The 26,998-nt window shown below is 35.8% G+C and overlaps 1 protein-coding gene across 1 annotated transcript in view; it reads left to right on the top strand.

Moving 5' to 3' along the window:
* The first annotated feature begins 520 nt into the window (after window positions 1-520).
* LOC123558473 (uncharacterized) overlaps window positions 521-26,998 on the top strand; it is a 94,683-nt gene continuing 68,205 nt past the window's right edge. Inside the window, exons 1-15 of the mRNA XM_053544651.1 lie at window positions 521-623; window positions 5,448-5,604; window positions 5,849-6,018; window positions 6,795-6,939; window positions 7,377-7,525; window positions 9,790-9,940; window positions 13,020-13,183; window positions 14,480-14,639; window positions 15,165-15,337; window positions 16,217-16,267; window positions 19,081-19,083; window positions 19,435-19,485; window positions 20,152-20,202; window positions 20,516-20,566; window positions 20,955-21,105. Coding sequence (XP_053400626.1) covers window positions 560-623; window positions 5,448-5,604; window positions 5,849-6,018; window positions 6,795-6,939; window positions 7,377-7,525; window positions 9,790-9,940; window positions 13,020-13,183; window positions 14,480-14,639; window positions 15,165-15,337; window positions 16,217-16,267; window positions 19,081-19,083; window positions 19,435-19,485; window positions 20,152-20,202; window positions 20,516-20,566; window positions 20,955-21,105 — 1,691 coding nt within the window. The 5' untranslated portion in view covers window positions 521-559. The remainder of the gene's footprint in view (window positions 624-5,447; window positions 5,605-5,848; window positions 6,019-6,794; window positions 6,940-7,376; window positions 7,526-9,789; window positions 9,941-13,019; window positions 13,184-14,479; window positions 14,640-15,164; window positions 15,338-16,216; window positions 16,268-19,080; window positions 19,084-19,434; window positions 19,486-20,151; window positions 20,203-20,515; window positions 20,567-20,954; window positions 21,106-26,998) is intronic.

Consider the following 26,998-nt stretch of genomic DNA (forward strand, 5'->3'; position numbering starts at 1 on the left):
AACTATTTTGTATAAATGATTTCTTTGTGACCCTGTACAAAACTTGCTCAAGCCGTTCTATTTCGATAAAAAATCATGGCCGCCGGGGGCGGGGCTTATTTTAAAAAATCTCCTTCTTCAAACCCACCAGGCAGATTAACAGCAAACTTCTTAGAAATGATCCTTGTGTTGCCCCTTTCAAAAGTGCCCAAAGAATTAAAATCGATTCAGAACTGTGATTGCCATGGTAACCAAAAGGAAAATATTCATAAATCTTCTTTTCAGAAACCGTTAGCCGGATTTCAAGGTTGTTACTACAGTATCCATTAGTTACAGGTTAATAATGGACATGTATAGTAAAAGAGCAGTATCGGTACAGTAACCTATATAATGGACAGAACTAACAAAGAATTATGTCACAACCGTGTTTTAACATTAGATAATTAGACTTAAGATGATGTTTTTATCAAGTTGTTATCCTCGTATCAATATTATAACCTCTATCTATCAAACTATGATAAGCTATGTAAGCAGTGGGAGTGTGCAATTCATTTAGTGAATAGTACTGAATTGTAAAAAGATGAATCTTTCACTCAACTTTGTGTGTCTTATTATTTTGTTTTACATATCTCACAGTGCTGCAGGTAAATGATTTATTTTTCCATTTTATTATCACATTTGTGTGGACTACCGTTTCGTTTTGTTTATATCCTACCATCGCTCATAGTATAATCACACGGCCAGTAAACACTGACTTTCTCTCTTTTTGGAGGTGATTTGAAAAAAGAGCCAGTAATACCTATGAAGCGGTGCAAATGACCGGAACTGTACGAGAAATGTAAACAAAGATAGAGGATGAATTGATGATTTACTTTCTCCAACAAATTGGACTTTATTCCAAGAAAACAAAAGAGCAATGTAGTTCCATTCAAAAATTATTATACTTAAGAAATAATTTATAGCAAAAGAGTGCTTTAACACTATTTATGCACGATGGGCGGTTATACGTTGGGCTACTGCCCGAGTGTATTAATAGTGTTAAAACACGGTTTTCCTATAAATTATTTCGATTCCAATATGCCCTTAATCTTAAACAGTATATAAAATATAAAAGCGCTCTTTCTTGGTCGCAACAAAAACATTGACGTCACAGCACGTTAACGTGACGTCATTCTAGCTAAAGAGTGTTTTAACAGAGAAAAGCATATTAGAATTTATAGTATGAAGAACGATTTGCAGAGCGAAAGCATTATTTGATTTTATTTCATTCGTTTTTCTACTTACCACCAATAAATACTATTTGGATTAATTTCATGTCTTTTGGTTCAAACTCGCTTAAATTTCAATGAGCGTCTATCAACTATGATCAAACCAGAAGTCACATAGACGCTCAGTAACCTTGATTCCTCAGTTTTAATTTTATGCGCAAAGGGCTCAGTCGCATTTTATATCCTCAAAACATCGGTTGGATGGCTGAGGCATCAATGCATTGTGATATGGAACGTTCCTCTTCCGATAGAGATAAGGAAGATGACAATAAATCGTCGGCGTCGGCGAAAAAAACGTTCGTCAAGCAAGACAAAGAAAGATGACATTACGGATTTATCATATTGTTTAACTAACCAAGAACAACTTTTTTCGAGTTTGGAATCGAAAATGGACATGTTGTTTTCACTTTTCTCGGCTGAGAAATAAAAGTTTGCCAAAACAAGGCGTTCGTCGCAGCTTGTAGGCGAAATGACGCTCGCCAAGAGCTGTTCGGCAGGTCTGAGTAGTTAAATGAAAGTAGATTCTCACATTCTAGAGATAATGAGTTGTCTATATGTGTGGACAGTTCTGAAAAATGCCAGTGCGGTTTTTTGTCTACTCATTCTGTTTCTTCGGACACCCAAGACATGGAGGGTGAGGAAGAAAAACTGTGTTACAGAGGTTTGTGAAATATTTATCTTTACCGGAAGGGAAAGATGACTGTAAGAATGGGGCCTCTTAGGGCCAGAAAAATTATTCTTACTTGCATTCTAACATATTGCATGACAAATTGGGTAGTGATGCTGTGACAGGTAAGTCCAAATCTAGTATCGGTTTATACCAGGAAAAGAATCAGGTTGACATACTTAGTGACTCTTGGCGGTCAGCGCACACTGAAAGAGTATCATCGTACAGGACAATTACAGAAACGTTTTTTTTTCTGTACATGAGGATTATGAAGAAATCCAGGCATAGATGAGACTGTAGAAACCTTATTGATAAATAGATATGATCGAAGTGTTTCTTTTGGTGCATTCCTTCGTTGAACTTTGAGACTGATTAATGAAAAATACCTATGTAATAAAACCATGTGTTTCAGTCAAGAAAAATGTTTGCAAGACTGTGCACTGTGTGTATCAAATTGGGACACTATCCTAATTTCAGGTTAAAACATGAAAAGTTTTGTAAAAAATCTTGTTTTATGGCCAGTTGGCGTCTCACATGGGCCTTATCTCTACTTGTTATATTCAGCAGGCACTAGGTACTTTGCTAGATACTTACAGTCAAGTGAGCCGAATATTGATCGGGCAGTTCAGACAGTGCGCGACATTTTTGCAATGTCCACAAAAACTTTGGACCAGGTCGCACGGGCTGGGGCTTTCCATCATTTTGCCAGAAGAAATGTTGCCTTGATTGAAACCGTATTGAGTGACTATAAAAAGTATTCTCACGCGGTTATGTCTCTGCCATTAACAGCAGAAGGGGTTTTAGGAGCCGAGTTTGATAAAAAAAAAACTCGAGGAAAAAAGTAAAGTGAATAAACATCCTGCCGAGGTTTTATCTCAGAATTCTTACAAAAAACGCAAACCTTCAACAGTCAGTGTTGCTAAGAGACCAAGCCTTGATGACTACAGAAGTAGGTCAGCTGCTACACAGTCGTACACTCCTTATAAACAGCAAAACGAATTCAAGACTGCTACAGCTTCTAAAGCGGTAAGTACTTTTTTAAGTTGCAGACTTATAAGCGTTTTTGACAAAGGTAGCTGCAAAGTTTCCTCAGATACCAGTAGGAGCGAGATTAAACTTTTTCATACAGACTTGGGAAAAATAACGGACGACCAGTGGGTGTTAGACACAATTCAAAACGGTCTGAAGTTGGATTTTGTTCAAAAACCACAATAGCTGGGAATAAAAGAAACAAAATTAAATCGAGAAAACATGCATCTTTTAAAACAAAAGCTTAAAGTTTGTTAAGCAAAAATGCAATAGAAATGGTTCCCAAACATCATGCAAGAGCAGGTTTTTACAGTACGCTTTTCCTGGTTCCAAAAGAAAAAACGGGAGATCTTCATAAACTTAAAACCTCTTTAAAATCGGTATTTGAGGAAACTTCATTTGAAGATCGACACTTTATCAAAGCTCATGAATTTTGTTCAACCAGGAAATTGGGCTTTTGTTTTAGACATGGCAGATGCCTACCTGCACATTCCAGTACATCCTCATTTCCGGAAATATCTTCGTTTTTGTATAGAGGGCAAAATTTAACAATTCAAAACTTTATGTTTCGGACCCACTTGTGCTCCCCGAGTCTTCACGAACTTTGCAGTGTGGTAGCAGCGTATCTGAGGATGCAAAATATCAGACTAGCTGCTTATCTAGACGATTGGCTAGGCTTGAATGCATACTGCCAAGAACTACTGAAAACAGACAGTGTTCAGTCTCCTACTGGAACTGGGATTTATGATAAATTTGAAAAAGTCCTGTTCAGTTCCATCTCAAACAGTAACCTACATAAAGGTGTTGTTCAAATACAGTATGAGTCTAGTGTTTACATCTCCAGATCGTTTGACCAAGATCAGAATAGCAATTTACAAACTGAAACAGGGGCCTTCAACAGCCAGAGATTTCTTTCATTTATTAGGGTTGATGACATTCTGCATCGAGCTTACGCCAAATGCCTGTCTGTTTATGAGGCCGATAAAATTACATCTGCTTCATTTTTGGAGACCAAGTGCAAATTTCCTAGAAACAGTAATTCCTTTTACTCAACACCTAGTGACTCATTTAGAGTGGTGGTCACAGGAAGCAAACATAAACAAGATGAAATCAATTCAGAAATGGTTAAATTCTTTGGTACTCACGACCGATGCGTCGAAACACGGTTACGGGGGTCATTTGAAAAATAAGATTCACCAAAGTGTTTGGACGTCAGTAGAGAAAACTTGGCATATAAACTTCCTGGGGATGGAAGCAATAAACAGAGTGACGAAACATTTTTTGAGTATTTATTGGTGGTAAGTGGAATAACGAATGAAATAAAATTGAAAAAATAAAATTTTCAAGTTGTAATTTTATAAAGAGTTTTTCTACTTACCACCATAGTTACCCACCCAACCTCCCCTCAGTTTTCTAAATTGGGTTATTTAGAACATAAAATTAAAACTGAGGAATGAAGGTTACTGAACGTCTACGTGACTTCCGGTTTGACCATAGTTGATGCGAGATTGAACCCAAAGACATGAAATTAATCCAAATAGTATTTATTGGTGGTAAGTAGAAAAAGCTCTTTATAACATTACAACTTGAAAATCAAATTTTCAATTTGAGAGCTTCACAAGTTGGGAAATAGGACTGGTTCAAATCGAAAGTGGACATGTACACTTTGAAAACTGGTTTTATCAAGCTAACACTAGTATTTTTCACGCATTTTGGTTACTGGTAAATTAAAATGAAAATTACGCTTTCAAAGGTCTTTCAAGGACAGATCACACTAATAGGAAAGAAAAGACTACCCAGTGTTACATGTGAAGTAGTCCAAAATACTGTTCCATGTTGTTGATAAATTATGGTAAAATGAGTTATATAAGGATGTGGCAATTATATTCTTGGCTTAGTTTTATTGCTTATAGTATTGCTAAAAGATCTACATCACATTCATTATGTTTCCAGGTTTTACTTTTATTTAATGAGAAAATATAATGAAACATAATATCTCAATATTTCGTTTTGTTTTTGGTGAGAAGACATACTATACTAACAGGCTATATATGTTTTTAACTGTGAAGTACTGAAAATCATGTCTCATGATTTAATTCTTCGCATTAAATATATGAAGTAGGAACTGAATGCTATACTGCAATTTAGAGATGTTTAAACCCGGTTGACCGGCACACATACAGATGCAGCAATTTGTGGACTGTTGCATATAAATCTCTTCTATGTCTATTTATATATATTAAGTTACTCCAGTGAGGCTAGTAGACGGCCCAAATCGGTATGCGGGCAGTATAGAGGTGTACTATAAAGGTGAATGTGGAAGAGTGTGTGGTACAAATTTTGACCAAGAAGATGCAGATGTTGTCTGCTGAAATAAAGTAGGAACTGAATGCTATAATACAATCTAGAGATGTTTAAACCCGATTGACCGGCACACATACAAATGCAGCAATTTGTGGACTGTTGCATATAAATCTCTTCTATGTCTATTTACATATATTAAGTTACTCCAGTGAGGCTAGTAGACGGCCCAAATCGGTATGCGGGCAGGCTAGAGGTGTACTATAAAGGTGAATGGGGAAGTGTGTGTGGTACAAATTTTGACCAAGAAGATGCAGATGTTGTCTGCAGAATGTTAAGGAACACAACCATTGGACTTATGTAAGTACTAATTTCTTTTGCATGTTTATAGAACATTGCTACTTATGTACGTAATATTTCTAATATTATATATAAGTAAAACCTTATTTCCCTTTACACATTAAAGTAATTTATAAATTCTGTTTCGTTGTTTTTGCTAATTTAGCTACTTAAAATAAGGATAATAAAGAAATAATTTTCACAGACACAGCTGCGGTTACCATATCAATGTAGTAGAGCACGTTTCCTTTTAAAACTTATTCAGCAATGCAACAGTACATCATGGTTATCATTATGGACGAAGCCCTGGACCTATGATGATAACAAACCTCGAATGCACTGGTACAGAGGATGACATATTCTTCTGCAAGTCAGACGAATGGAAAAACAGCCAGCATTGCTATTCGAATGAAAGCGATGTCGGTCTTGACTGCAGTAAGTACTTTTTTGGTGTTGGTGTGGTGGGTGGGGGATGGGTGGGTAAGAGAGAAGTCATTTTTAATATTATTGAATGATCTTGACAATATTTTAGATTATTACATACCTAAAATTATTTTCCAGTGAATTTCAATGGACCGCGATCTTGCAATATTTTTCCATATTGACGTGGAACGTTACGCTTTCATATCGGACGTGGAATGTTTTCTTAACGTTGTAATAGAAAAAATCACGTGACGTCCATGGCGTCCACGCGCACGTTGCGACAACAAGTCGACGTCATTTTCGCGGAAAATATCAGTGCGCGTCAGTTTGATTTGTTTATTACGTTTTCGTATTTTTACTGTCTTTCGTTAAAGAACGATAATTTAGACATGAATTAATTATTTGATAGTGGGTATGTAATAAAAAGGTTATCAGCTTTGTATGTGGATGTATGCACTCGTTCTTTCGCGGATAATATTGCGCTCCTAAAGTCGCACAATATCACCGCTGCAGAACTCGTTCATATATGCACATACAAAGTTAGTAACCTATAATTATAAAATGCACATGAAATATCCGATTTTGGGTATTTAACAAAATGTTATGATACTCTTCGTAAACCGGTGTTAACTGCATTGACAAGAGGGTATGACCCAGTAGCGAGTGCTGTTTCACTAAATTTTGTTCTTTAGCTATATCAGGATAGAAATATGGAAATGATTGGAAACACAAAATTATATCCAACCAGCTTACTTATTGTCTACTTGTTCTACTTTTTTAATTTTAAGACATACAAATTCGCCCTCTAAACGGTAGTTATGGAATGGGACGTGTTGAAATATTGCATAATGGTGTATGGAGAACTGTTTGCAATAGTAACTTCGGTATTGACGAAGCAGAAGTCACTTGTAGATCAATGGGATTGAATTCCAGGTAAAAGAATATTGTAGTGTCGTTTTATAAAAATAATCAGATATTTTTGAATGGAAAAAGAAAACAGAAATAAGGTCGATGGAAAACCCAAAGTAAAACTGTTTGATTTTTTTTTGTAGAGCACAATTACTGTAACTACATGTAAGACATGTACATCTCATCCTGAAGTACTGTTTGTTTTTTTTTTCCTTTTAAAAGTCGCGGTCTAAGTAACAAATAAAACTACAAATCTGGAAATCTGGAATTTTTATCTCCTAGTTTTCAAACGGAATGCCTCCTTTGCATGTTGGTATCTCAAACATTCCGCGGCGACATATCATTTTGATATACATTTATTGAATGGCTTACAGATCAAAAACTGTTATAATCTTAGGTTAGGTAGTACAGTGTATTTAAATTTGTGTTTTCTTTGCAATTAACTTTTACAAGCTTTGTAGAAATGTTTCATATGAGTGGTATGGTTATGGGAATAGTTATAATCATGCCTATCTCCTGGACTGTAATGGACGGGAGGAAGACATCGGTCAATGCAACATTTATGACGGGTTTTGTGGTCACAACCAGGACGTGCAGGTCGATTGCGGAGGTAAATCATTCCAAAATTAATGGTGTTTTAAAGCCTTTAATTACAATAAACGGCTGCTTGAAACAGGTACTGCTTGAAACAGGTTCTAACACGAGCCGTTTAACAAAGTATCACTATATGTACGTCACAAGTATTACGTCATACCGTCAAACGTCATAGCAGCGCGTAGGAAAGGTAAACCAAACAAAGGTGTGTGCCGTTAAGGAAGAAGACATATCGAAATTATATATCTCAACAGTTATTTTCTCTTGCATAAAATCACTGTCGTTCAGATGTATAATATTGTATTATTCGGGCTGCGCCCTCGTTATATAATTCTTTCGTATCTGAACTCCAAACAGTAATTTTAGTCAACGACAAATCACAAAATTAGATATATCTTATTTTTAATTAAAACGTTAACTTTCTAATCGCAAATGAAACAAGAGGGTCATAATGATCCTGGATCGCTCACCTGAGTAATATGAGCTACATGTTTCAAATGTCAAACGGATGCTAAAATATCAAGAAAGTAGGTCAATAGGTCATATTCACGGTCACTGAAATTTAGTTTAAGATCGAGGTGTAATATGTCTTCCAAATTTCTAGGCTGTATCTTAAAAAACAGCAAGAATGCAGGTCAATAGGTCAACAGTCAAGTGACCCCTACTTGGCAATACTACCTAATATCTTAGGCCGAGGCCTTGAACTTTCAGACAAAAAATCCTCTTTTCATCTCAGGGGCACAATTTCATTAATCTTGGTAGATGACTACTAGGCAATGCAACATACGAAATATAAAAATCCTAGCCCTTACAGTTTCAGACAAGTAGATATTTTTCCTATATAAGTCTATGTAAAACTTGGGACCCCTTGGGCGGGGCCTCTTTTCACCCCAGGATAATAATTTGGTAGAAAAACATCTTAGTAGAGGACCACACGGTAATGCTACATACCAATATTAAAGGCCTAGATCTTGAACTTTCAGACAAGAAGATTTTTAAAGTTTTTCCTATATAGATCTATTTAAAACTTGGGACCCCAGGGTCATAATTTGGACAATCTTCGTAGAGGACCATTAGGTGATGTCACATGCCAAATATGTAGGCGCTACACCTAGCGGTTTTGGGAAAGAAGAGTTTTTAAGGTTTTCCTTCTTGTTGCCATGGTAAGCAGAGGTCTGTGTGGAATTCAATTCTTTGAACGATTTTGAAAGGGGGCCACCTAAGGACGACGGACATTGAGTGGTCACAAAAGCTCACCATGAACCTTTGTCTCAGGAGAGCTAAAACCGTTACCAACGCTCAGACTGGCGTCCGTGTCACAATTTGTATAGTAGCTGGCTACATGATAAAATGTTTGAACGATCTTCTTCTGTTAATAATTCAAAGATAGATTGAACAAGGGTAGGTACGTACGTAAAGTTCTGCTGCTGTTGCTATTGCTGCTGCTGCTTCTGCTGCTTGGATCTCGTTTACACGCACTATAGCTCGCAATGTGCGTTCTGAATTACGCAACGGTTCGGGATTACCTCTGCACAATGAGATTTAACACACCCCCCCCCCCCCCCACCCCCACACCCCCTAAAAATGGGGAAGAAATTACCAATATCGCCGTTTATGTATTCAACGGCTGTTCAACATGTGCGTTTGACATTTTGTTTCAAAGTCGATTCTTAGATATATTATGAAAAACGTTCATGTCATCGCATTGCATTTATGCCACACTCAGACATGATCACTTTTACATCAAGAATTACAGTAAAAATGTAACTTATACTTCACCATTTCTTACGGACATTTGTCCGCATCGGGGCACATTGTATGCACACTCCCAGAACCACCAAAGACGATCATTTCAAAGTTTTTTTTATTGTATCTTAGAACTGGCGTTCAAACATGAGTTTGAACTGTTTTCTCCTCTACATGTATAGATCTACGTGCTAAACAGAAGGAAACTAAATACTTAAAAGTGGCAAAAATGGTCATTTCTTCGAAATTTGTATGTTTGGTGTAAGAAAAAAGCATAGTGTACGATGAGCTGATTGCCTTAATTACTGAAACACATCGTAACAAAGCAAGCAATATGTAAAATCAGTAAATCAGTGTAAAAGATTTGCGCGACGAGTACCTAACCTTGATTAAACCAGATTATCAACAAAGAAATCGGTGTAAAATACGAAACTGGCAACAGTGTACTAGAACTAGTACTCGAATGATCTGTTATAAAATGAGAAAATTGAAGCATGATTAAAACCTGTTCTCTTTTTTTACAAATTCGTCCAGATACAGCCGTTCGTCTTGCCAACGGACCAAATGAGTTGCACGGGCAACTACAGGTCGAGTATAAAGGAAGATGGATGGATGTTTGCCCTGATGGATTTGGTCCCAACGAAGCACGTGTTGCCTGCAACATGTTGAACAATGGTACTGCTGTGTAAGTAAATCGTTATACTGAAGTATACTGACAGACGTAATAAACGTTATTAAGAAAGGTGGCTGTGAAGATAAACCATTATGTAGTATAGCAAATTTTATGCTCCAGATGCAACTTCGGATAGTTTTCGGAAAGTGTTTTCCAGTTTACATAGAATTTAAATATCCATTTTCCAACAAAATACTTCTGGTGTTATAATATCAAAAATTTATCTATTATCCTCCAAACATAGAAATTATGACTTCGGCAAATATAATTAATAGCTATTGGATAAACGGTTTATTGTATTTCTAAAACTCCACACTCACGCAAACAAATGTTTACTGCAGATTCTAATTTGCTTGTCTCTGTTAAAACGCGCTTACGCTAGAATGACGTCACATAAACGTGCGATGACGTCAATGTTTTTGTTGCGACCAAGAAAGAACGTTACTATATTTTATCTACTGTTTAGATTAAGAACATATTAGAATCGAAATAATTTATACGAGGGTCATCAAATTAGTTCTGATAATGGTCAAATAGTGTCATACCTGTAGCCTACTATATTCCTTCAAAGTATGGATCCCTGCTTTGGATTACCGCATTCCATCTATTCGGAAGATCCGCGATTCCCGTTGCTAGGCAACCATCGGAGATGCTTCGCAGTTTCTTGGCCACGGCAACTTTCAAGACTTTTAGATCATCGAAACGAACTTCCCGTAGCAGCATTTTTAATTTGGGGAACATGTCATAGTCACAAGTCTGGAGACTATGACGGATGCGATAATATTTCCCATTTATATTCCATAATTAGTGACGCCGCCGGGTGTGATTTATGCGGCGTCGCGTTGTTATGAATCAACACTACTCCCACATTTAAGAGTGCGGGTCACTTTTTATGTATAGCTGGCCTCAATTTCTCATGCAAAAAGTTTGCATAATACGCTCCGTTAACTGTCTGTCCAAGGGGAACATAGTCCATGGCCAATATCATATTATCATATGCCATAATTGCCAGCTGTTTCAGATTTCCCTGTTTTCGTCGGAATTTTGCAGGCCTTGGTGACCCAGGAGTGTGCCATTCGGAAGATTGCGATTTCAATTCAGGTTTATATCTTCGTAACCACGTCTCATCTATTGCAACAATAAGATTTAGGAACCTATCACCTTCATCTTCATACCGCTTTAAGTGTTTATCTGCAGCTCCTACCCTGTTCGTCATTTGGTCCCGATTCAAGTGTTGAAAGACCCACCCCGCCGCATTTTCAAATGCCTCGTTAATATCGTATGAACTGATCCATGAGCAATTCCAACACCCTCAGCTAACTCCTCACATGTATAACGTCTATCTTCATCCAAAAGTATCTTTACTTTTTCAACATGAAACTTGTCTGTAGCCTCGATCGGTCGTCCGCTGCGGGGGTCATCGGAAATGTCAAAATTCCCTTCGGCAAAACGTCTTATCCACCTATAAACTGTATTAAATGACACTGCAGATCCAACACAAGCTTCTGATAAATTTTCGTTGATTTCCTTTCCTGTTTTCCCTCTCAAAAATTCAGTTTTTATGTACGCACTCTGTTCAGCTTGACTTACCGCGGCCATGACGCTAAAGCGACGTCTAAATGACGTCACAGCGTGATGACGTCATATAACGCACATGAACGTATACGGCGTCAAATAATAGCGTAATAGTTAATGGCCATGCGTGCAACGTTTTATTACTTTGCGATATATGATGAAAAAGATATGGGACTATTGTCAGAACTTACTGGATGTCCCTCGTGGCAAAGCCGTGTTTTAAAGATAATTCCTATAGTTTTTTATGCGCATCTTTCTGCGCAGCCGACACTTTCTATGGAAAACTGAAATAAAGTCAACATTTGTTGAAACATGTGACAGACAATCTTAAATATGAGGAATCTTGAATAAAATAACATTTTTGATAAGTTTTTATCAGTAATCAAATGTTGATACTGGTTTATGTTGTATTGACAAGTATTATGCCTGACAGGTATCTTGCTATTTTTGTGGTTGTGTTTTCACATCGCATTTTAGTACAAAGACCGTGTTGTTCATATAATGTAAGATAATTGACTTAGTACTGATAAAACAATATCACCTTTCAGATTATTTAGTATTCAATTGTAGAAAGTATTAAGAATTTTTAAAACTTTTTTTAACTTCTAGCAGACATACATGTAATCAATGTGGCCAGGTTCGCGCCATTTTCCGTCCGAACAGGTGTTGTATTCTAGCGGTTTTAACATACAATTTAGCCTGGTGACCCATTTTTAGCCATTTTTATGCTCACAATACAATTCTCTATACACAAGAACAACAGGAAAAAAATCTATGAAAGAGTTTTTTCAAAATTTAAAAAAATATTCTTCACTATGGGTATTTTTCATTGAAAAAAGTTCACAAAAGTGAATATGAAACAATTTTTTTTCCTTTGTACCCATTATTGTAAGGATAGAGTATTACAAATATGACTATGATATTAAATAAATATATCATAAAATCTGTAAAAGGAAATAAAACCTTATTGACATTTGTGCTGTCTTGATGTATATTTTGGTTGGTATTTATAAAAAAGCAGAAAATTATGAAAATGTTGAAAAATCGCTGGCAGTTTCAGCAACAGTGGGTGTGTTCAAAACAATTTTTCACAAAAAGAAGCCTGGTGACCCATTGTTTTTATTTGTTCATTGTTTTCAGCACAAATTTTCCTATCATATATGTGAATTTAAAAAAATTCTATGAAAGGAAAAAAACTATAGGAATTCTCTTTAACACTATAAACACACTTGAACGGTAATACGTCGTACAAATAATTTCACTCGGGCTGCGTTCTCGTGAAATTATTACGCCCGACGTATAATTGCCAATCGTGCATAAATAGTGATAAAACACTCCTTTGCTATAAATTATTTCTTAAATATACATCTAGTCTCTGTTTTGAATTGTAAAAAAAGATAAGTAGGGGATCGTCTTGCTGATTCCACAGGTTTTAGACTAGTTTTCGTTACGGGCGTTACAGTGATGCCTCAGAACTGTAAAAGCAATATATATGACATGTTTAATCATATTTCAGCCGCCCTGGTACCATTACTAAAATGTATCACTCGCATGGCAACTACTTTTATAACGTAAATCGCTTAAAGTGTACAGGGAGCGAGGACGACTTGTCACAATGCTTGTCCGATACCTGGGGATATTCCAGATGTTCTCAGTCGTATGTGGTGAATTTAGACTGCAGTAAGTTATCATAAACGCTTTCACAACCATGTATTTCAAACAGGAAAGCATTTTTTGGAGTAGATGTACGTTTTCTTGCCATAATGAAAAGTAAGATTTTCCCTTCCTTTCTTGGTCAGTCTAAGGTTTTCCTCTATCGCAACATTGTTTTAAGATGTCCGAGAGTAAGCACTCAAACAAACTAGCCACTACACTGATAATAAAGAATTTGTCACAAAATTTCAGACTTTCATGTTATGTAATTGTGGCAAATACTAGTCTATTTTACAGATTTTCTTAGAGAACTGATTCAGTAATATCATAGTCTATGAGCTAGTCTGTCAGTCAAATTCATTTTTGATTTTTTTTTAAACCAGTATTGGGTTTGTGTCTGTTTCCTCCTCTTTTATGATTTAGCTCTCCATACCACGTAATGCTCATGGTAAGCATTCAGGATCGCTGGATGTCTGTCCCGTCCGTTCCGCCTGTCCGTCCTCACAATTTGCTTCAAACAAATTCTTCTCATGCACCGCCTAATGCAATTTCACTGAACTTAGCCAGAAGCAAAATCTTTAGTTCAAAGCCGCAAGACCAAAAGCTATGAAGCATCATCTAGTGGTTCTAATACATACAGTTTGTTTTCAAATCATGTCCTGGCACTGCCCTGCGGTTCACTTGTTTAGAATCGTGTATACATCGTGTTTGTATACAAATCCGTAGCATTTTCTATTTTTAGAACTAATAGGACATTGATCCAAACGTCCATGTTTTTTGTAAAAACTTTCTTAAAACACAAATTATATAAATAATTTTTGATCAATGGAAAGCTTATAAAACAAGCAATTTATTAATTAATTTTAATTATTATTTCGAAATAAAATGGATTAATTATGAACGCTTAACTTACAGAGTTTTTGATCATCACTACGCCCCTATTAAAAGTAAATGTCATTTAAACGGTTATTCATTAAAAAGGGATATTTAAATTTTAAATTTTGAAAATCCATAATCCATCGGGATTGATCTCTCTACGGTAACATGCGATATACCGAATGAGATACATGTATTTAATATCGAATTTAAAAAATGTGTCCTTCCGTGCTGTCACTAGACAGTTCTTTTAAAATGTTATTGAATGAGTTGAAGTCGGATCGATTCCCGATTGAGGCATTGCCTTATTTCATATTACGTGACGTCACGGCGATCTCTCCTATTTCTGTGTGAAGTACTGTACGTATGGTCGGCTGCGTTTTTTAAATGTAGTTTTTTCTTTCTGATGGGCTTACATTTGATATAGTCTGATTTGTCTTACTTCAGACACTGTAAGATTAATGGACTCTCAGAGCAGTTCTTACTCAAACCAAGCCGGTCGACTTGAAGTTTATTCTAACGTGAATGATACTTGGGAAACAGTTTGTGACCACAATTTTGGATCTGCCGACGCCCGTGTCATCTGTAGAATGCTAGGACCCAATAGGTATATATTACCACATGCAGAGTCTTTCATGAAATTTGATACGAATACAATATAGTTTCAACACCTATGTAAGTCTATTTCATACATTTTGAAGCATAACTCAACTGGCAATGAAAAGACTTCAATGAAATCTGGAATATACATAGATGGTAATAACAGGTAAAAATATCAACTTTTTTTTTAATTGTAATTTAACTATGTTTCCGTATATACATATTTTAACAATTTTATGCAAGTTAATACAGAGAGAAAGTACAAAGCACAATAACTACTACTCTATCTCGAATATCGTATCTCTTTTTGTACTTAAGTGTTTACTTGTTAAACTACTAAATAAATTGTCACACTGATAAGTATCAATGAGAGGAAGAGCGTAACACAAGAATTGTAAATCTACTTTAAGTACCTCCTGAATACTCTTCCTTCTTGTATTTATTTTTTCAAAGCCAGCATCCATTATTTCCACCGACAGCAACCGACAACCTTGTTTTTGTTGATGAATGCCAATCTTTCCACTATTATTAGCGGATATCCACGTGTGGTAAGTGGGCAGTATCCAGGTGGACATGGGGATATAATGGTCGACGATCTACATTGCCGAGGTTACGAATATTATTTATCTGAGTGCCCGACTTCTACAAGGTACCACAACTGCAGTCACACGGACGATGTTGGCGTAGAATGTTACAGTGATTACAGTAATATGTTTGATTTGTAGTTGTTGCACTATCCTCAGTTGTTTAACATGAAGTAAAAAAGAAACACGGACGCATTAGTCAATGCACTCTTTAAGCTACGAAACGTGCATGTACTCTGTACTTTTACATACGATTGGGTATTTATAAAAACAAAACAAAATGTAGTTTTGAATTTCAAAGTAAAATTTTCATGCTTTATAATTATGTCAAACATATTTTACAGAACACATATTTTACATCATAATTATATTAATCATAATCTAGGAAACTTTGACAAAATTAAGACTAAAATGGAGGGGCCGAAAACAGTACAGCTCAGAGCACCTTCACACACCTTTAGAAAATATTATCTATTTCATTCGAAAACCTGTGGAATTTTTCATCCACCGATCAAAATGTACGTTTTTAAATATTCAGCTGTTAATGACCTTCACCCCAGATATTTAAAGGAAGTAAAGGTGAAATCAATACCGGCATGCGGCCGGGAAAAGTGCGCTGAGGAGTCATCGCCCCAGATACTTATGATCATAATGAACTTGAATTATCTCATTGCCGAACTGTCTTAAAGTGCTTTTGATTTCATTTCACTGAGTATGTGCATTTTGACATGAGAAGTCAAGGTGCCACGGAATAATGTCAATGTAAGTTCTTAGAATACATTAATATTTATCTCACTATTTCTACTGTTCCCTACATATATTACTGTATTACTGTAATTTATGCACTAGCTGGCACACGTTTTCAGTTTTCAGTTAATTTGTTTGTTTGATGCCATATTATGAGTGAGTTAAATAATAAATCCAACCTCATTTCATGATTCGCTAAAAGGCGATATCGCAGCTGTAATAGATATTCTACAAGGCATTGGTTTATTTTCAGATGGTAACGTCACACATTCGTATTATGAGTCTAAACCGACCACCCAAACTGGTAACGATTGTCCCTAAATTCCGCTGACAGATAAAAATACAGTGCAATTTCATTCTTATATTTGATATGGCATTGAATTTCTTTGGTATTTGCCTGTATGGCTGAGGGTAGAGAAATGGTGGAGAAATGGATTTGAACATCACAAAAGCTCCACTTATGATACCTTTTCATCGGATTTAATCCTTATTAGTAGATACTTTAGAAAACACATTTATAAAATAATAAGTCCAACCTCAATTCATGATTCACTAAAAGGCGATATCGCCGCTGTAATAGATATTCTACAAGGCATTGGTTTATTTTCAGATGGTAACGTCACACATTCGTATTATGAGTCTAAACCGACCACCCAAACTGGTAACGATTGTTCCTAAATTCCTTTGACAAATAAAAAAAGTGCAATTTCATTGTAATATTTGATATGTCATTAAATTTCTTTGGTATTTGCCTGTATAATCGAGGGTGGAGAAATAGATTTGAACATCACAAAAGCTCCACCTTAAAAGATTTATGATATTTTTTCATCGGATTTAATCCTTATTATCAGATACTTTAGAAAACTCATTTATAAAATTATAAATCAAACCTCAATTTATGTTTCACCAAAATGCGATATCGCCGCTGTAATAGATATTCTACAAGGCATTGGTTTATTTTCAGATGGCAACGCCACACAGGCGTTTTATAAGTCTAAACCGACCACCCAAACTGGTAACTATTGTTCCTAAATTCCGTTGACAAAATAAAATACAGTGTAATTTCATTGTAACATTTGATATGACATTAAATGTCTTTGGTATTTGCCTGTATGGTTGAGAGTGAAGAAATGGATTTGAACATCACAAAAGTCTCACCTTAAAAGATTTATGATACTTTTTCATCGGATTTAATCCTTATTAGTAGATACTTTAGAAAAACACATTTATGAAATAATAAATCCAATCTCAATTCATGATTCACTAAAAGGCGATATCGCCGCAGTAATTGATATGCTACAAGGCAATGTTTTTTTTTTTCAGATGGTAACGTCACACATTCGTATTATGGGTCTAAAGCGACCACCCAAACTGGTAACGATTGTTGCTAAATTCTTTTGACAAATTAAGACACAGCGCAATTTCATTGCAATATTTGATATGACATTAAATTTCTTTGGTATTTGCCTGTATGGTCGAGGGTAGAGAAATGGATTTGAACATCACAAAAGCTCCACCTTAAAAGATTAATGATATGTTTTCATCGGATTTGATCTATATTAGTAGATACTTTAGGAAAACACATTTATAAAAAAAATATAAATCCAACTCAATTCATGATTCACTACTAAAGGCGATATCGCCACTGTTATAGATATTCTACAAGCATTGTTTATTTTCAGATGGTAACGTCACACATTCTATTATGGTCTAAACCGACCACCCAAACTGGTAACGATTGTTCCTAAATTCCTTTGACAAATAAAGAAAAGCGCTATTTCATTGCAATATTTGATACGACATTAAATTTCTTTGGTATGTGCCTGTATGGTCGAGGGTGGAGAAATGGATTTGAACATCACAAAAGCTCCACCTTAAAAGATTAATGATATGTTTTCATCGGATTTGATCTATATTAGTAGATACTTTAGGAAAACACATTTATAAAAAAATATAAATCCAACCTCAATTCATGATTCACTACTAAAAGGCGATATCGCCACTGTTATAGATATTCTACAAGGCATTGGTTTATTTTCAGATGGTAACGTCACACATTCGTATTATGAGTCTAAACCGACCACCCAAACTGGTAACGATTGTTCCTAAATTCCTTTGACAAATAAAGAAAAGCGCAATTTCATTGTAATATTTGATATGTCATTAAATTTCTTTGGTATTTGCCTGTATGGTCGAGGGTGGAGAAATACATTTGAACATCACAAAAGCGCCACCTTAAAAGATTTATGATATTTTTTCATCGGATTTAATCCTTATTATCAGATACTTTAGAAAACACATTTATAAAATAATAAATCAAACCTCAATTTATGATTCACTAAAATGCGATATCGCCGCTGTAATAGATATTCTACAAGGCATTGGTTTATTTTCAGATGGCAACGTCACACAAGCGTTTTATAAGTCTAAACCGACCACCCAAACTGGTAACTATTGTTCCTAAATTCCGTTGACAAATTAAAATACAGTGTAATTTCATTGTAACATTTGATATGACATTAAATGTCTTTGGTATTTGCCTGTATGGTTGAGAGTGAAGAAATTGATTTGAACATCACAAAAGCCCCACCTTAAAAGATTTATGTTACTTTTTCATCGGATTTAATCCTTATTAGTAGATACTTTAGAAAAACACATTTATGAAATAATAAATCCAATCTCAATTCATGATTCACTAAAAGGCGATATCGCCGCAGTAATTGATATGCTACAAGGCAATGTTTTCTTTTTTCAGATGGTAACGTCACACATTCGTATTATGGGTCTAAAGCGACCACCCAAACTGGTAACGATTGTTGCTAAATTCTTTTGACAAATTAAGACACAGCGCAATTTCATTGCAATATTTGATATGACATTAAATTTCTTTGGTATTTGCTAGTATGGTCGAGGGTGGAGATACGGATTTGAACATCACAAAAGCTCCACCTTGAAAGATTAATGATATGTTTTCATCGGATTTGATCTATATTAGTAGATACTTTAGGAAAACACATTTATAAATAAATAGAAATCCAACCTCAATTCATGATTCACTACTAAAAGGCGATATCGCCACTGTTATAGATATTCTACAACGCATTGGTTTATTTTCAGATGGTAACGTCACACATTCGTATTATGAGTCTAAACCGACCACCCAAACTGGTAACGATTGTTCCTAAATTCCCTTGACGAATAAAAATTCAGTGCAATTTCATTGTAATATTTGATATGACATTAAAGTTCTTTGGTATTTGCCTGTATGGATGAGGGTGGAGAAATGGATTTAAACATCACAAAAGCTCCACCTTAAAAGATTTATGATACTTTTTCATCGGATTTAATCCTTATTAGTAGATACTTTAGAAAAAACAGATAAAATAATAAATCCAACCTCAGTTCATAATTCACGAAAAGGCAATATTGCAGCTGTAATAGATATTCTACAAGGCATTGGTTTATTTTCAGATGGTAACGTCACACATTCGTATTATGAGTCTAAACCGACCACCCAAACTGGTAACGATTGTTCCTAAATTCCCTTGACAAATAAAAATTCAGTGCAATTTCATTGTAATATTTAATATATCATTAACGTTCTTTGGTATTTGCCTGTATGGATGAGGGTGGAGAAATGGATTTGAACATCAGAAAAGCTAACCCTTAAAAATTATAATATTTTTTCATCGGATTTAATCCTTATTAGTAGATACTTTAGAAAAAAACACATTTATAAAATAATAAATCCAACCTCAATTCATGATTCACTAAAAGGTGATATCGGCGCTGTGATAGATACTCTACAAGACATTGGTTTATTTTCAAATGGTAACTTCACACATTCGTATTATGAGTCTAAACTGACCACCCAAACTGGTAACGATTGTTCCTAAATTCCCTTGACAAATAAAAATTCAGTGCAATTTCATTGTAATATTTAATATATCATTAACGTTCTTTGGTAATTGCCTGTATGGTTGAGGGTGGAGAAATGGATTTGAACATCACAAAAGCTCGACCTTAAAAGATTTATGATATTTTTTCATAGGATTTGATCCCTATTAGTAGATACTTTAGGAAAACACATTTATAAAATGATAAATCCAACTTCAGTTCATGATTCATTACTTGAAGGCGATATCGCCACTGTAATATATATTCTACAACGCATTGGTTTATTTTCAGATGGTAACGTCACACATTCGTATTATGAGTCTAAACCGACCACCCAAACTGGTAACGATTGTTCCTAAATTCCCTTGACGAATAAAAATACAGTGCAATTTCATTGTAATATTTAATATATCATTTACGTTCTTTAGTATTTGCTAGTATGGTTGAGGGTTGAGAAATGGATTTGAACATCACAAAAGCTCGACCTTAAAAGATTTATGATACTTTTTCATAGGATTTGATCTATATTAGTAGATACTTCATAAAAAAAAAACATTTATAAAATAATAAATCCAACCTCAGTTCATGATTCACTACTTGAAGGCGATATCGCCGCTGTAATAGATATTCTACAAAGAAATTGGTTTATTTTCAGATGGTAACGTCACACATTCGTATTACGAGTCTAAACCGACCACCCAAACTGGTAACGATTGTTCCTAAATTCCTTTGACAAATAAAAAAAGTGCAATTTCATTGTAATATTTGATATGACATTAATTTTCTTTGGTATTTGCCTGTATGGTTGAGGGTTTGAGGTTGGAGAAATGGATTTGAACGTCACAAATGCTCCACCCTAAAAGATTTATGATATTTTTTCATCGGATTTAATCCTTATTAGTAGATACTTTAGAAAAAATACATTCATAAAATAATCAAGTAGAATCTAGTTTTCTGCCCAATTTAAGTAAATCATTAACAACATTTTGTTTGTCGGAGTAATAAGTCTGGCTAATTTTGAGAAAAAAATATGCTACGTTTTGGTATATACTTTCTTTTGCAGTCATTAACACTTTTATCATATTTTACTTAAGAATCGAATCTGAGACTGGTTAACGGGAACGGTACTTCCGGGCGTGTAGAGGTATATTATCATGGACAGTGGGGAACAATTTGTGACTCAAGTTTTGATCACAACGATGTACAGGTCATTTGCCGTAGCCTTGGCTTGTATCAGGGAAGTAGGTAAGAAAACCTTAGAATCAGTTCATGAACACTTCATGAAAATTCTACGTGCCTAGATATAGCTAAAATGATAAATGAGAATGTTTGCTGGTACTACCTTGGCTGGTTTTATCATGTTGTATTGACGTGAGGGATGAGCGAGCGATTGGTGTGAAACACGGGCGTGCTGCCCGTGTTTCACACCAATTTCACACGAATACAGATAAATAAGAGTACGATAAATAAGAATGGGATGATATGTTGAACCGTATATGTCACAGATCGAATATGTAACACGCCTGTGATATATTCGGCCGTAAAACTGACATTTGTCTAATCAAGGGGCAGGCACACTTACTTCAAGCGAGCGAAATGGTTGCAAAATGGCGGATATTTGATAAAATTATCGCACTGTCGCTTGTTTTTTATCAGTTAAGTGAGTTTCTGTTGTATTTCGAACTCTACGGATATGTGCATGCATCAGTTCTGTGACTACGTCACACTCGGTCTTGTGTTTCAGCGTCGTTGATTTCGAATTGTCGAAGTTATTAAGGTATAAAATGGTCTTGTATATATCTTGATATTTGAATGGCGACGTCTTTTATTTAAATAATTATGATCAAATTAGCCTGTTTTGGGGGCTCTTTAACGTAACAAAACAGCTCATTGTGAAGAATTTCATAGAAGTTTGGTTCTTTTTTGTTTTGTTTTGGGTTTAACGCCGTTTTTCAACAGTATTTCAGTCATGTAACGGCGGGCAGTTAACCTAACCAGTGTTCCTGGATTCTGTACCAGCACAAACCTGTTCTCCGCAAGTAACTGCCAACTTTCCCACATGAATTATCAGAGGTGGAGAACGAATGATATCAGACACAATGTCTTTTATCAAATCGTCACGGAGAACATACGCCCCGCCCGGGGATAAGTTTGGTTCTACATGTTTTACAAATTGTTCTACATGTTTCACAAAAGATTTTATACTCAAATAAATCTTGTTCAAGCTCTTTTGTTGCAAACTTGTACTTCAAGCAATTTCGGACGCAAACTTTTACTTGCAAAATAGTGTCAGACTCTCCGAGCATGTACATAATTTGTTCTGATCAGGGTTGTACACTTTGTGCAGCATCACGCGGCCCTTTGATGTTTTAAAATAACAGTTTGTTTGATAAAAGCCTTGTCATATTTTCATGAAACGTTGTAGGAAGTATTGCCCGACTTATAATTGAATGCACTGGCTTTACTGAAGTATTAAACGATCTCATTAAATATTTTTTTGAAAACAATTTCAATGTATTTCCATATTTAAGGCGTTTCTGCCAAGCTATAAAATGTCCTTATATTTATGAAACGAAATGTAAGAGAGTGCAATAAACGGCACAAAAGGTCCCGGACATGTATATTTTTAAAAAGAGATGCACTATTTCCACTCATTCGTAAACTGCAGATTTCCGTCTAAGAGGCGAATGATACCTTACCGTTGTACGATTGCAAAACGATTTCTGCAATGATTTATTCTGAAGAAACTAAAGACTTCTTTTGTACAGGCCAGGGATTATTGGGAGGACAATTTGTCAGATTCAGGCGTGGCTTATGTAAGATTGCTTGCTGAAGATACACTATCAATTGCTCTTCGATCTTATTTGAATGACTTTCGCACCCAAAATCTAACATTCTTTTGTAGTTTTCACTGATTCCTCTTATTAATAGCACTTAAGTTCTGGGTAGTCCAGTTGTAAAACATTTTCGTTTTGGAGTTTTTAATAACGAAAAACTCATGGCTTTCCTGACGAAAATCTGCACTTTATGAAACTTAAGAGGAAATAGGTTATCTCTTTAAAAATATCTGTCACCTCTTGATTGCGCCGTTTTTGCACTTTGTTTTACTTTTTGTTTGCTAAATGTAAGAACATTTGTATACCTTGGCATGATGGAAACTCGTCTTCAACCTGAAATATGAAGGACATTAAAATTTTTTTCAAATTATTATTAAATGAGATATGAGTTTAATAAAGTCAGTACATGTAATTGTAATAGAAAAAGTGGAAACTCCACAGGTCGCTCAACGCGACAAAAACGAATATGTTACAGGCTCGGTTTGATTGAGCCTGTTCATGGACGATAGTGGAAATGCATGCTACCGTCCACACCCTTTAGCCCCGGATTGAGCAGAACGCAACATTTACACATGCTACAAATACAAAAAAAAACAACACAATTTAGAGACATCCGCAGATGTGTTCATACGGCGGTGCACATAGAACCTTCAATGATACAGTAACGTGTAATTCCATGTAAGACCATGGCGTATGGTCCCTGGTTCAAAAATGGGTTTGCCTTAAACGAGAAAACAATGGGTAGATCTAAACATAATTTAGAAAGGGGATTTGAGGTTAAGGAGCATGCATCTCACAGGCACTGTCAAAAGACGAAATTAAAAAGCGGGCATCGTTAGTCGCACATTACACTCTACAATGTACTAATTTTCATGAAAATATGTCAAGGTTTTTATCAAAACGAATTTTTATTTCAAAACATCAAAGGGCCGCGTGGTGCTACACAAAATGTATAACCCCAATCAGAACAAATTTTGTATATGAAAAACAATCGACATGTTCTGAAAGTAAAGGTTTTTGTCCGAAATTGCTTGAGTGCAAGTTTGCAACAAAAAAGAGCTTGAACAAGATTTATTTGTGTATAAAATCATCTATTAAACATTTAGAAACAAACTTTTATGAAATTGTTCACAATTAGTTGTTTTGTCTTGTTTATGAGTCCCAGAAGAGGGATGATTTGATCATAATAATTTAAAAAATCGGCCAGAAACGAGCCCGTTCAAATATCAAAATATGCACATGACCAACCTTCAAAAACTTTGACAATTCGAAATCAACGGCGCTGAAACTTAATACCGAGTGTGACGTAGACATAGAACTGACGTAGAGTTCAAAATACCATAGGAACCTACTTTCCTGATGAAAAAAAAAAAAAACAACAAGCAACAGTGCGATAATTTAAGCAAATATCCGCCGTTTTGCAAGTTTGCAACCATTTCTTTTGCTTGGAGTAACTGCAAGTGGTAACATGTTTATATGCCGCAATCTTTTGGGGCGTCTTCGGGCGGGTTGTTCTTGACACGAGAACATGTTCGTGGCGTTTTGGCGCCTGTTCCGGTAGTAAAGAATCACGCTCGAACACCAAGAACATGATCCGAGAACACTGTTCGCGGGTCAAAATTTTACACCACCTTTTACGGGGAGCACCAGGAACACGGTTCGAGAACACTCAACAAAATGGCGGCGAAAAAAAGTTCTGCACTTTTGTCCTTCCTTCTTTGTTTACAGAAGTCAAAATACAAGTTAGCAACAATGAATCAACGGGGCAGTCCGCAGTTTCAGTGTCACAGATATCCTGTAGAATTTGATGTATTGTTATTGTTTCTTGTGGCAAAATGATGGGCGCAGCCATCTTGAATGTTCTTGATTGCACGTTCTTGGCGTTTGTGCAGCTCAAATTAAGGACACGGTTTTCCAATATCTCGCACCGACACTCGAGTTATCAAGAACTTCCGCCCGAAGATGCCCCTAGTGTGTATTTTGCAGTTCATCATAGGTGACGTACTATTTTTAGAAACTGCACACTGTAGATAAACTTTGAATAATGTGTTTTCTTACCTAAGATATTGAAAATAACATTTTCACATCAGTTACAATTTAATAAAATCTGGAAAGTAGATCCCTCGGAAGCACCGAGAACAAGGCAAACAGTGAAAATTGCAGACTCGGTTTGATTGAGTCTGGTTATGAGCAGTAATGGAAAATGCAACACTGCCTACGCCCCCTAGCACCGGCTTGAGCAGTATTCAATCTTCAAATCTAAATGAGTTGAAATCAATGATCCCGAAAGACCAGAAAATATAACAACACTGAGATTAATACTTTAATTAGAATTTACTTAATATCGAAAAATTCCGTTACGCAACGTTTTCCAATCGTGGGGAGGTTTTTATAATAGCATATGGCCAGCCGAATGACGTATCGAACTAAATGTAGTGATGTAAAATGCGAAGAATTTGCGTGGTTAGAATCGAAATGATAAATATGTTCCAATAATTTTATCAGTTAATAAAATATGAGCAGTCGTGATTTAATTACTAAGCAGCCGAACTCCTGCCCATATTTTATTAACTGATATATTTGTTATTTCTCAATTATAGTTTAGTTAAACTCATTACAGGAAAGTAAACCCCGGACTCTCAGCAGGAGCCGGCCATGCAAATATATCAATGTTTAAGTTGATCGCTTTGAAATGAATATATTTATATGGTCGCACGTGTGACTTGGAGTTTTATAGATAATCCCGGCTCTCCACAAGTTACAGCCTAGGCCTTCATATGCTAATGGATGTATCCCAAACACCGTTACCGAAGTGTTACACCGATGAAATGTATAGTGATGTTTTATACTCGTTGTTATTCCGAAAAGAATGTAGCTATCCCGATAATTTGTTAACTTTCCAGGAAATGCGTGCTTTTTTAGCTCACCAGAGCTATTGTGACCGGTCATTGTCCGGCGTCCGCCGGCGTCCGTCGTCCGTCGTCAGTCGTGCGTCGTCCGTCAACATTTGCCTTGTGAACACTCTAGAGGCCACATTTGTGACCAAACATTTATGAAACTTGGTCAGAATATTAGTCTTGATGACCTCTAGTCAAGTTTGAAACTGGGTCATGTTGAATCATAAACTAGGTCAGTAGGTTAGATCAAAGGAAATGCTTGTGAACACTCTAGAGACCACATCTGTGACCCAATCTTTATGAAACTTGGTCAGAACATTTGTCTTGATAATCTCTAAGCCAAATTTTAAACTGGGTTATGTGGGATCAAAAACTAGGTCAGTAAGTCAGATCAAAGGAAAAGCTTGTGAACACTCTAGAGACCACATTTGTGACCTAATCTTTATGAAACTTGGTTGGAACATTTTTTTTTTGATGATCTCTAGCTTAAGTTTGAAACTGGGACATGTGGGGTCAAAAAACTAGGTCAGTACATCAGATCAAAGAAATAGCTTGTGAACAATCTAGAGACCACATTTGTGACCCAATCTTTATGAAACATGATCAGTATGTTAGTATTGATTATCTCTAGGACAGGTTTGAAACTTGGTCATGTTGGGTCAAAAACTAGGTCAGTAGGTCAGATCAGTGGAAAAACTTGTGAACACTCTAGAGGACACAGTTGTAACCCAATATTAATGAACCTTATTCAGAAAGTTTGGCTTGGTGATTTCTAGGTCAAGTTTGAATCTGGGTCATGTGGGGTCAAAAACTAGGTCACCTAGTCAAATCAAAGGAAAAGCTTGTGAATACTTTAGAGGCTATATTTGTGACTCAATCTTTAAGAAACTGGGTCAGAATGTTTGTCTAAATCAGTCTTTTGGAGTCAAAAACTAGGTCACTAGGCCAGATCAAAGAAAAATCTTTTCAACACTCTAGAGACCACAATTTACGTTTGAAACTCATGAGAATTAGTCAGAATGTTTGTTTTGATAATCTATAGGTCAAGTTCGAATCTGGGTCATGTGGGATCAAAAACTAGGTCACTGGTCAAATCAAAGGAAAATCTTGTGAACACTCTAGAGGCCACAGTTGTAACCAAATCTTGGATCTACTTTTCAGATTTTATTTACTTCACAACAGCGGGTGTTAAGTGCTGTGTGGCGGCCGTAAAAAGTCGCCCCGACTTCATCTCTGTGTTCTTATATTTCCTGGTCCTTCGGGATCATTGATTTCAACTCATTTAGATTTGAAGATTGAATACTGCTTAAGCCGGTGCTAGGGGGCGTGGGCAGTGTTGCATTTTCCATTACTGCTCATGAACAGACTCAATCAAACCGAGTCTGCAATTTTCACTGTTTGCCT

This window comes from Mercenaria mercenaria, chromosome 5 (genome assembly GCF_021730395.1).
Source record: "Mercenaria mercenaria strain notata chromosome 5, MADL_Memer_1, whole genome shotgun sequence".
Classification (NCBI taxonomy): domain Eukaryota; kingdom Metazoa; phylum Mollusca; class Bivalvia; order Venerida; family Veneridae; genus Mercenaria; species Mercenaria mercenaria.